At 37.3% G+C, this 12,528-nt stretch overlaps 1 protein-coding gene across 1 annotated transcript; it reads left to right on the top strand.

Moving 5' to 3' along the window:
• The first annotated feature begins 6,717 nt into the window (after positions 1-6,717).
• On the top strand, positions 6,718-11,909 carry LOC107275823 (wall-associated receptor kinase 2). Its single transcript, XM_015759429.3, has 3 exons — positions 6,718-7,682; positions 8,013-8,180; positions 10,619-11,909. Exons 1-3 carry the CDS (start codon positions 6,761-6,763, stop codon positions 11,740-11,742), a joined length of 2,214 nt encoding a protein of 737 aa, XP_015614915.1. The 5' UTR covers positions 6,718-6,760; the 3' UTR covers positions 11,743-11,909.
• The last annotated feature ends 619 nt before the right edge of the window (positions 11,910-12,528 follow it).

The raw sequence follows: 12,528 nt of genomic DNA, 5'->3' as shown, positions 1-12,528 counted from the left end.
AACACATGACCATCTACATCCCTAAGGGCTTGTTTGGTTAATCGGGAGGGATTGGAGGGGTGGAATAAATCCCCTCCAAATCCCCCTTAATCCCCTTGTGGTAGGGATTAACCGATCAAGGTCTAAATTCTTTAAACATTTCCTCCAAAACTACAACTTGGACATATAAGTTTTCACTAAAAAAAAAGAAATATATAAATTCAATTGAGGCAGAACACATAATAAGAGTGTTACTATGGTCACTAGTTTTTTTCCCACCGAGCAAACAGAAAATGGCGTGTGTTAGTTACTTAACCAGACCCTTGCAAGATTCTACTACTGGTTTGCAGAAGAAAGAAGAAGAAGAAGAAGAAGAAGAAGAAGAAGAAGAAAGAAGAAGAAGAAATCAGTTGTGAGTTGGGCGGTGGTGACCTGAGCGTCAGTTGCAGTTTGGTTGGGCACCCCGCTTAGGCATACCGCCGAACAGCTTGCACCCAGAAGCTCGCCGCCGAGGAGGAAGGGAGGAGGCAGCGACCCATGAGTCGCCGCCGCGGTGTCGCCGAGAGCTAGTCGTCGTGAATTCACGCTACGGGTACGGGGTCGCAAAGCTTGTGTCCGGTGCTCCTGTGGCTAGATCCGACATCCCTTCCTTCCTTCCTTGTCAGATCTCGGTGCTCCCTTGGCTAGCTAGATCTGGCATATATTCTCGCTCGGATCGGGGCAGGCAGGTGGTGGCTAGCGGCTGCCAAGGACGATGCTGGCAACAGTAGAAGGTCGGGGTCAGCACAGGCAACCGTGCGGGTGATGACGGGAGGTCAGCTCGCATGGCACCTCGAGCTACCTCGTTTCGCTCGTGAGCCAAATAGTACATTTTTGACTAGTCTTCACTTCAAAGATAGCACCCAAGTCCCAAAAATAACATAAGAGATTATACTAGTTGCAGAAATGAATTTTGTAATTCAATAAAAATCAAGCAACTGGCAATTTTTTGTGCACATCAGTTTGGAATATGGGATATCGAATCCATCCACCCAACCGACAATCCGAGATTTACGAGATCTAGGAGCCTGGTTAATTTTCTCAGGCTGTGTTTAGTTGGATTCAAAATTTGTATTTTAGTTGAAATTAGAGATGATGTGACTGAAAAGTCGTGTGTGTATGATAGATTGATGTGATGGAAAAGAACTGAAGTTTGGATCTAAACACAGCTACAATCAACGAACCAAAAGGCCAAGCAAACAAATAAACATGGCAGATTGGCAGATCGGCGGTGCTACGCACGAGAGGGGAGGAGGGAGCGAGCACGAGCCATCCCATGATCCCGCTGCCGCCTCTCTCGTCCGGAGCCCGTTCGTCGAACCGCTGAGGAAGCTGCCACCACAGTTACAAACACCACCACCGGATAGCTGTCGCCGCCATCCTCCTCCTCGTGCAAGAGATTTTTTTAAAAAAATAATATGATTTTAATAGAAAATTGTTAAAATATAGATCAACTCGACATGTACCTGTCGAACTGTGGAGTAGGTGGTCCAGGAAAAAAATAAAAAAAAGTACATGAGTACTCGGTAGGGATATATCGAACCAGCAAAGAACGATCGGAGGACATATCGAATGGGCAGCGTTCGATAGGGGCTACAGTGTTTATTCTGTTTTTTAATTATTTTATCAACTGTCGAACCACGGTTGTTCGATAGGTACCCTGTCAAACCACGGTTGTTTGACAGGGTGTTAAACTTATAATTTCGTCTAACCGACATATATTTTTGTAATTTTCCATTAAAATTGTATTATTTTCAAAAAAAAATTCCGTGCAAGAGGCCACTACTACCATTTCTAGTGAAGGTCGTCGTTTATATTAAACTAGCATTCTAGCCCCCGCAGATTACGCTGCTAGCATCATTATATTTTCTCTTATATAATAGCATATATGTTTTCTCAATTTATTATTAAAATATATTAAAATGATAACATAATTTTAAATTTTGTACTAACTTTATGAAACTACTAATGTGTAATATTTATATTGTATTTTATATACGTGTTAGTTATTAATTATTTTAATATCAAATTTTAGTTATTTTTAAATTATATTCCTATACGGACTCTAGACTCGTCTTTCAATATTTTTTATTTTTAAATTCCGAATTTTCATTATATGTAAATTGTATTTCTATATTCTTCAAATATTATTTATTTTTAGTTCTAAATTTTATTATTTCTAACTGTATTTCTACGCGGACTCTAAACTCATCTTTCAATATTTTTTAATTTTTAATTTCGAATTTCAATTACTTCTAAATTGTATTCTTATATTGACTTTAAACTCTTATTCCCATTTTTTAATGAATTTTAGTTCTTTGTAAATTGTATTTTTATACGGACTCTAAACTCCACTTTTAATTTTATTATTTTTATTATGAATTTTAGTTAGTTTTAAATTTCTATATGGACTCTATACTCTACTTCTAATATTCCTTATTTTTAATTCTAAATTTTTATTATTTCTTAATTGTATTTCTATATAGACTTTATACTCTTCTTCTAATATTCTTTATTTTTTAATTTCGAATTTTAGTTATTTCGAAATTGTATTTCTATATGGACTCTAGTCTCCTATTCTAATATTCCTTTTTTTAATTCCGAACTTCAATTATTTCTAAATTATATTTCTATATGGACTTTATTTTTCTTTTTCTCCGATTAATATGAGAATTTCTAGACCGTGAGAGCGAACGTGGAGGGTTTTTTTTTATACCTTTAATAAGTCAATAGATTGTTTCAGGAATAAGAACTAGCTTCAGTCCTTAGATGTACTTAGTATAATTCTTCCAGACTGATAGGTGTTATGCCATTGACGTACTGGCCTGTTGTTCGTATACACACTTTTTTTTTTCTAAATGATTAGATAAATAGTAAAACCTTTATTCTTATCGGCTAAATCCAACTTGTATGCAATCCTTATAAGCCGATGCAATATCCAGATATCTCATCGGCTAAAACCCCAATGAAACCCTTATTGGCAATCAACAAGCAGACTAGTGATTATGATTCTAAGCTCGACTTAGTAGATCAAACTTAACTGATGCAGCACTAAGTATGAAAAGAAACATAATATCTAGACAATCAAGTCCTTGACTGATTTTCAGGGTGGTAGATATATTAGCTAATCTAATCTGGTAAAGCGATTTAGCTGATCCTGACAAAAAAACCTAAAGCGAATCTCAGCCGATACAAGTAAATCGAACTACCAAGCTAGATTAACTAAGATATATGATAGTAAGTGCTTATATTGACAAGATCGGAGTGTCGAAGCCCTAGCCCCGCCGATGCAAAAACAACCATAACAAGTCTTACTCCTTGTCGGAGCATGAACTCGCCGAAAATGTAGAAAAGTAAAAAGAGTAGCGATGCGACGAAGTTTATTGATATGTGAATATAGTTTACAATGATCCTGAGTGTACATATTTATACCCATGGGTAGATAACTAGTTCTTGTTGGAAAAAAAGACTCCTAAAGATAGAAGTCCTTATTGGACACTAAACACACTTTCCTAAAGATAAAAGGAAACTAACAGACTATTCATAACTAATAGATAAATTGTCATGGCGCATCATCTTTGAACTCGGTCTCTTCTGGATAAACTTCCTTTAGTAGATTAATTTCTTTAACCGAATATAGCAATAATCCGACTATTGGCGACTTGATAATTCCCGTCGGCCGATTCCAGGACTCTGAAACCGATATTGGCACTAGACCGATGATGACTTCGGAGCTTACCAAATTTCACTGTTAACACACATCCTTAACACACTCGAGACTAGCCTTGGATCTACACTGGAGTTAAGCAGATCACAGACCGCCGTGTTTTCCGTCAACAGCGGGCAAACTGGGTTGCTTTTCTCTCGACGATAAAACTTATTTCCCGCCATCTCACTAGCTGACATTGACCCTGTTATTTTTGTCACATCTAGTATTTAGACTTTGTCTCGATTTGGTACTACTTGCATAGATGTTTTTGTCACATCTAGTATTTAGACTTTTTCTCGATTTGGTACTACTTGCACAGATTGTTTTCATTAATTAATGTAACATTCGATTATCTCAAACATACATAAAATTACATTGTTTACAAACAATAAGTACTAAATTCAATCTACACATCACACAAAAAAAAACACAATTTTGATTTATAGTGTCAGTACTATATTCATGTCTGGATTTGCTTTTTATATATATATATATATATATATATATATATATATATATATATATATATATATATATATATATATATATATATATATATATATATATATATATATATATATATATATATATATATATATATATATATATATATAGAAGGGCTCAGCTAGCTAGGACTTGAAATACTGCAAGATAAGTTGACACTTATTATGTTAACGTTCCTATTTTCAAAAATAATTGTAATCACAAATTGATATTTGCTAGCTAGAGAACCAAGCAAGCTACTTTGACTATTTTACCTAGCCCAAGCAAGGTTTGAAACACTGTTTAGCTCTGAAGTCTTTCTCTACCGAGATTTTTTGGATATAAAAATGGTGTACAAGCTTAGGATGTGTTTAGATCCGGGGTAAATTTTTTTTGCTGTGTCACATTGGATATAGACACACATTTAAAGTATTAAACGTAATCTAATAATAAAATAAATTACATAATCCACCTGTAAATTGCGAGACGAGTTTATTAAGCCTAATTAACCGTCATTAGCAAATATTTACTGTAGCACCACATTGTCAAACGTTCGATATGATAGGGTGTAAAACTTTTGTGTGGAACAAAAGTTTTCAACATATCGATGTTCAACATATCCCCTGGGGCGGATCCCAACTTCCCACCATTTATACGTTACAGCGTAGCATCTATTTTTAGAGAACAGTAACGATAAAAAAGATATTTAGTTGCCGGATATACTGTCCACATCAGCAGCTAGAGCAATCCGTTTCTCTATCACAAATCGTTACAAATTACCCTGTCTACCAAATCGGGTCTCATGAAAGATGCCATTGGTGTCCCAAGTGATTACCACGTGATTGTGGGCGCAGCAGTCAATTGATTTTGTGAACTCGGTACAGTTCACATGCATACCTAAATTAGGCCGAGTTTAGTTACAAAATTTCTCTTCAAACTTTTAACTTTTCTATCACATTAAAATTTTTCTACACACATAAACTTCCAACTTTTTCATTATATCGTTTCAATTTCAACCAAACTTCTAATTTTGACGCGAACTAAACACACCTTTGGAGTAAGTTCTAGGACGTTTAAACAAATTTTTAGGTAGGAATCTGTCTGCTGCCACTCTATATACCTACGTACAAGTCAAAGCAGTATTCTTGAGATAATATTCTGGACAAGTAGATCCCTTTTGCTTTAACTTTTGATTTGTCGAAAGTTAAATATTATTGATGTTACTCTTTTATCAGACAATAGGGAATTAGTTAGCCTTTTGCAGGTTCAAGTCTATTATTCTCAGTATCATCATTAGAGCTTAAATCCTTTACTTTCAGAACTTATTTCCAGAACACAGGCTCTCAACATCAAATGGATTTTAAGACAGGTTAATAAGATGGCTGACTTTCTTGCCAAAAAAACCAGGGATAAATCTAGACAAAATCTGAATCAAATAGTTTGTCAAAATATTTCTCACTTATGCTCTCATTCTGACTGTCCGACTAAGACAGCTTTGAAATCCTCTCCTTTTAAGTTCTGAATTCTTAAAAAAAAGGGCGTGTTTTCAACATATAGATGCCAGGCTTGCAAGCTTAGACAATTCTTCGCATGTTGCACCATGTGGCACATTGTGGTCTCGACCTTGTCTTGTTCTTTTGTTTTGTGCAGTCCTTTTCACATTTAGTTTTTCAATCCTAGATCCTATCTACTTTCTCCGTTTCAAATTACAATAGTTTTTTTTAATTTAGTTTAAATCTGACATTTCAAACTTCGGTTCTTAGATTCTAGAAAATGGTTTTATAATATATAATTTACAACATAAATTGTATTAATTTCAAAAATTGATTATCTATAGGCTACTCCTTCCATTTTATATTACTTATCATTGGTTGTCGTTGTCACATTGCAAAGCATTTTTAAAAATGATATTTCCTGTCTACCCTCGTCATCATATATAAATACAGTCACAACTCCTATTGGCTCATATGCTTTGAAAAAAATAATTAGGATATATTTAATGAGATTATCCCCACAATCTTTTACATTTTTGCGGTTTGTGTAAGAGCAAGTTTAATAGTATAGCCAGCTACCAGCTCCAAGTCATCTATAGCAAATCTAATAGCTCTTTCATACAATATAAATATATACTACAACATTAATATATGGTCTCACCTCTCATACACACAATATTTTGGAGTCTATGCTGCAGTTAGTTATAAATATGTAACCCGCTTTCCTTTTGTATCCTATCTTTTCTCTTCCATATGTGCTTACAGCTAACTTGTAGCCTGCTATTGTACCTGCTCTGAACGACAAGTTTTTTTTCCGAAACAGAGCGAGTATAAACGTTTGATTTAAGACAAGACTAAAAAGAAAACTTAAGAAAGTAATTAGCTAGCATGTCGTTAATTTTCTGCCATTCCTGACTGGGTCGTCGATCGGAGTATAATAAAGCTGCAGGCAATGAACAAGCGCGGGTGAGAGCAAGTACATATATATATATTGAACGAAGCAATTAGGAATCAACCGAGATCGATAATTAGCACACGTACGTGATATCTCGATCGGATGGCATCGTTGCGGCTATTGGCCGGAGTGCTGCTCATTCTGATGTCCTCCGCCGCCGTGGGCATCGCCGGCCGGCCTGCCGGCTGCCAGGCGAGGTGCGGCGACGTCGACATTCCATACCCGTTCGGCATCGGCGGCGGCTGCTTCCGCAGCGCGGGCTTCGAGATCGCTTGCAACACAAGCAACGGCGGCTTGGTGCCCACCCTCGCCGCCGCCAACGACACCATCCAGGTGCAGAATCTGACGGTGTTCCCACGGCCGGAGGTGAAGGTGATGCTGCCGGTGGCGTACAGGTGCTACAACTCCAGCGGCAACGTCACCGAGCAGTTCTACGGCGACGTGGAGCTGAACAAGACCGGCGTGTACCGCATCTCCGACGAGCGCAACAAGTTCGTCGTCCTGGGATGCAACACCGTGGCATGGAACAAGCACGGGGACAGCGAGGGAAAAGGCCTCTACACAAGCCTCTACTACGCCGGCTGCGTCACCTACTGCAGCGACTCGCTGAGCGCCAAGAACGGCAAGTGCGCCGGCGTCGGCTGCTGCCACGTCGACATCCCGCCGGAGCTCACCGACAACGTCGTCACCTTCCAGCAATGGCCGCGCGGCGAACAGGTGGACTTCAGCCCCTGCGACTACGCCTTCCTCGTCGACAAGGAAGAGTACCAATTCCAGAGGTCTGATCTCAACATGGACCGGAAACAGAGGATGCCGGTGTGGCTGGACTGGGCCATCCGCGACGTGGCGTCCTGCCCGGCGCCGGAGGTGGAGACGTCGAAGAAGAATATGCCAGCTGGATACGCCTGCGTGAGCGTCAACAGCACGTGCGTCAACTCCACCAACGGCCTCGGATACTACTGCAACTGCAGCAGTGGCTACGAGGGTAACCCTTACGACGACGATCCCAATAAAGGATGCAAAGGTAACTACTACCTTAATTCTTTAATATGTGACATATATAGTTTAAACTTAGGACAACAATATTTATTTAATTACTTGGTTAATTAAGGTTAGAAGATTTGGAATATTATATATATATTGAGATATATATCAACTAAAATACTTTAAGCATACATACCTAGTATTAATTTTCTCCATTTGCACAATTTTTTTATGAACTGCAAATAGTCAAACAAATTATTAAAGACAACTACATATCATATATAAAAAACAGCAATGGTTTAACCATATATGGAATCTCGTACTGCCTCTAGAGGCCAAAATTAACTCTTATATTCGAATAAATCTGCAGACATCGATGAGTGCGCACACCCCAACAAGTATCCTTGCCACGGTGTCTGTAGGAACACTCCAGGAGATTACGAGTGCCGCTGCCACACGGGTTACCAGCCAAGTGGTGATGGTCCAAAGAAACAGGAGTGCAGTTCAAAATTTCCTTTTCCAGCACGGCTTGCTGTTGGTATTTGCCTTCAACATACTTTTTAAGTATAAATTGCATTCGTATCACAAAATTATACTCCCTCCGTATTTTTATTTTAATTTTAATGTATGACGCCGTTGATTTTTCGACCAACGTTGACCATTCGTTTTATTCAAAATTTTTATGCAAATATAAAAATGTTTATATCATGCTTAAAGAATATTTGATGATGAATCAAGTCACATTAAAATAAATGATAATTACATAAATTTTTTGAATAAGACGAATGGTCAAACGTTAGACAAAAAGTTAACGACATTATACATTAAAATATAGAGGTAGTACCTTATTTCACTAATACCTTCGTGATGATAGGCTTTCCATTCACGATAACGTGTATTGAAATAATTTTCAGCTAACACGTACGTCATCATACACCATTAATCAACATACAGAAATTTCATGAAAAAATGATCTAACTTCATGGAGTATCATGGATTCCGCTTATGCTTTACAAGATGTCCCACACATTCAGTGACATAAACCTAGTACAAAGTAAAATTTATCCCAATATACCATGTTGTAAGTGTAGACATGTACTAAATTTGGTGTAAAGTGAAACAAGGAAAACTCGACCTAGTGTAACACGGAATTCACCCAACTACTTTCCATTAATTTTTTTATTTAATTTGAAATGTTTACAAGTGCCTCAAGAGATTCAATGCAATGGGCATACCTATACTTTCTATAAAGTTATAGCCCACTAAATCTAAAGCTCAAGATGCAACCATGCCACATCATAACTCACTAGCAATAATTACATATTTAACATCATGCAAGCATACAACATCAATTTACAATTTATTTAATTCTACAAATCAATATGCAAGCATATCCAATCATCACCCCTCACATCATTTGCATTATATTTTAACAAATCTATCTATCATTTTTATAATATTTAACATATACTTATCAATATGTTTCACATTAAAGCGTGGGTATCATTTGTTTATTTCATGGTACATGTTTCATTATTTTTTTCCTTTTCACTCCTAGCTTGATTGTCAAAAAAAAATATATTGAGAATTACTTAGTAATTCCCACAGCAAAGCGCGGGGATCACCTAGTTACAATGAAAGTAAAGTATATGGGTGGTCCGTAAACTTGTGTGGGTGGGTCATCAGGTCCTTGAACTCTCAAAATATATTTTCACGTTGTCGAACTTGTCTTGGGTGGGGTGTCATACTTATCCAAATAGGCTCCGACACACTCCATGCGCCAATGTGGAATGCCATAGTGGCACCTACATGTTAGTAGCTTGGAACCATATGTCAGTCACATATAAAAAAAATTAAAATCACAGTTTTTCCTCTTGGGTAGAGAGGAGAAAAGATAAAGTAAATAAAAAATTCTAAGGTAGAGAGGAGAAAATATGTTCTTTTTATTTTTACTTTTTTCAATGTGTCTGGCATGTGGGTCTCACTAACATGTAGGTGCCGCCATGGCATGTCACGTCAATGTACATTGTGGATTGGATTCCGTTTGGATATATATGACTACCAAGACAAGTTCGGGGACCTGAAAAATACATTTTAAGAGTTAAAGAACTAGATGACACACCTGCACAAGTTTAGGGATTGCCCATGCACTTCACTCTACAATGAAATTAGTTATGAAACTTGCTAGACAAAATTGTTATGTGCTCTCAAGTCTTTATTTATTGAATCCCCTACATGGGGGATAAAGCAAGAGAATAAAGGAGAAGAGGAAATAGAGAAAAATGGAAGGAGAGAAAAACATTACTCCCTCCGTCCCAAAATATAAGCATTTTTAGCATAGTGTCAAGTCAAATATTTGTAACTTTGACTATTAATAGCAAAAATATAAAAAAGATCAGTTATGTAACATTGATGTTATTAGATTTATCATTAAACAAACTATCACAATATGTAATTCTTTTTATTTAAAACATCTTACTTTTATAAATATCATTGGTCAAAGTAGCATATCGAAGACCATGTCGAAGTCCAAAAGTGCTTATATTTTGGGACGGAGGGAGTAGAACATTCTGAGGTTGATGATCTCTAATAAAACTCTTGAGCAACTAGAAAACGGAAATTGAGATGTTACAACAAAACTCTTAGCAAGACTTTATATAGTATTGGAAAACTAAAATTCCAAAAACTAAGACATGATAGAGGCCAATGATTTGAGGTTTTCTCATACTAGGTTTTCTTATATCCTTGGAGAGACATATATTGGCCCCTAGCTTGCTACATGCTGTGGCAAAATGTTACGCCATGTGTAAATAATTGTTGAGCTAAACATGAATGTTGTACATGCATAATGTTAATGTATGTATCATCCAGCTTATGACAAGATTCATCCAAGTGAGCATTATTTGCTTCACTTTAGATTATAAAATGGAAATTCCAATTCATTGATTGGCTCACATGAATTTATGATCTTTGTAGGTATCACTTTAGGATTATCCTTCCTGATTGTTGTTGTTCTTTTCACACTAATGATGCTTCAAAAGAGAAAAATGAACAAATATTTCAAGAAGAATGGTGGTTCAGTATTACAGAAAGTGGACAATATCATGATTTTCTCCAAAGATGAGGTTAAGAAAATCCTAAAGAACAATTCTGATATTATTGGTGAAGGAGGATTTGGTAAGGTTTACAAAGGGAGACTAAAAGATGATACCCTGGTGGCTGTGAAGACTTCCATTGAGGTAAATGAAGCTCGAAAAGAGGATTTCACAAACGAAGTTATCATACAATCGCAAATGATGCACAATAACATTATCAAGCTTTTGGGTTGCTGCTTGGAAGTGGATGTTCCAATGTTAGTGTACGAGTTTGCCGCTAATGGCAGTCTCAAAGACATTCTCCATGGTGATGCGAATCGTCTAGTTCCTCTATCACTAGACCTACGCCTAGATATTGCAGTTCAATCTGCAGAAGGTCTAAGGTACATGCACTCGTCCATAAGTCATACCATACGACACGGTGATATTAAGCCAGCTAACATACTTCTAACTGATAAGTTCATTGCGAAGATCTCAGACTTTGGAACATCCAAGCTTCTTACTGCAGACAAAGAATTTACCATGGTTGTGGCAGGGAGCATGGGCTACATAGACCCAATCTTCTATATGACTGGTCATTTAACACAGAAGAGTGATGTATATAGTTTTGGAGTTGTGTTGTTGGAGCTCATTAGCAGAAAGCCAACAATATATGACAAGAACTATAGCCTTGTCATTGAGTTCCAAAAGGCGTATGATCGAGAAAATAGTGGGAGAGCATTGTTTGATAAGGAGATTGCAATTGAAGAAGATGTCTTGATCTTAGAAGAAATTGGTAGGTTGGCAATGGATTGTTTAAAAGAAAAGATTGAGGAACGACCTGATATGAAGGAGGTAGCTGCACGGCTTATGATGCTGCGAAGATCTAGAAACCTTGGACAAGAAAACTACAATGTAAGTCCTCAACAGTACTTTGAGGAGATTAGTATCGAGGAAAATTGCAAGAGCTTTGATGCTGATATCGGAACAAGTAGCAGCACAACGCTTCTTTTGCATTCAGTTTAGTAGCAACGAACTCTCTAGCCCATAGACTGAGAATTGGAAGAGAAGAGGGTTAATAAGCAATGTATATCTTTTTTTTTGTGTGACCTACTTTGTCAATCAATTTCCTTTCATTTGAAATAGAGTGATTCAAAGCATGTATTTCTTGTTTATGTTGTTTGTAATTTAAAGCAGAGAAACAACATGTGTATAGTACATGATTGTGCAATACTGCAATCTATACAATAGTGTCAAAGCTCTTGTCGTGTTTTCTACTGTTGCGTCTATCGGAGCATGTGATGTAGAAGTCTTCCGTATATATGAATATACCGCACTATTTCTTGCTATGTATACAGTAAACACTTTGTTGACAAGGTATACAAGAATAATACTCCTATTTGATTTGCAACCATATTAATTAAATGTATGTGTGGCCAATTTATTTATCCTTGCTAAATTGGTTGTGCATGTAGCCTTGCTTCGGTCCACCGAGACGATGGGTATGTCGCCCTCCTCGGAGGTGCTTGACGCACCACCGGCCCCCAAGACTCTGAGCCTTCATCTGCTGCACGCAAGCAGCCTCCATGGCCCTCAGGTTCGGCCGATCAATGAGGAGAGCCAAATTTATGATTTTACCCTCCCACACCTTATTTTAGTGGGCAAGTATACCCCTCCTTAATTTACTACCACTAATTAAACTGGTAGTATGAAAAAATACGATCCCTTGGATGAGAAAAGATGAAGGGTTGAGATAAACTTCTACTACCAGTAAAGAGCACCATAGTATGATTCTTCCCATAGAATGCAAGG

The sequence above is a fragment of the Oryza sativa genome, chromosome 10 (assembly GCF_034140825.1).
Source record: "Oryza sativa Japonica Group chromosome 10, ASM3414082v1".
Taxonomy (NCBI): domain Eukaryota; kingdom Viridiplantae; phylum Streptophyta; class Magnoliopsida; order Poales; family Poaceae; genus Oryza; species Oryza sativa.
Note: the sequence above shows the minus strand (reverse complement) of the source record. Positions and strands in the feature narration are given on the sequence as shown.

What these genes read in the sequence shown, in the direction of transcription:
- LOC107275823 (XM_015759429.3), top strand. Translation starts at nt 6,761, where the DNA reads ATGGCATCGTTGCGGCTATTGGCCGGAGTGCTGCTCATTCTGATGTCC. An exon ending in TCCCAATAAAGGATGCAAAG is followed by an intron (nt 7,683 to 8,012) that starts GTAACTACTACC and finishes ATAAATCTGCAG; the next exon opens with ACATCGATGAGTGCGCACAC. An exon ending in TCCAGCACGGCTTGCTGTTG is followed by an intron (nt 8,181 to 10,618) that starts GTATTTGCCTTC and finishes TGATCTTTGTAG; the next exon opens with GTATCACTTTAGGATTATCC.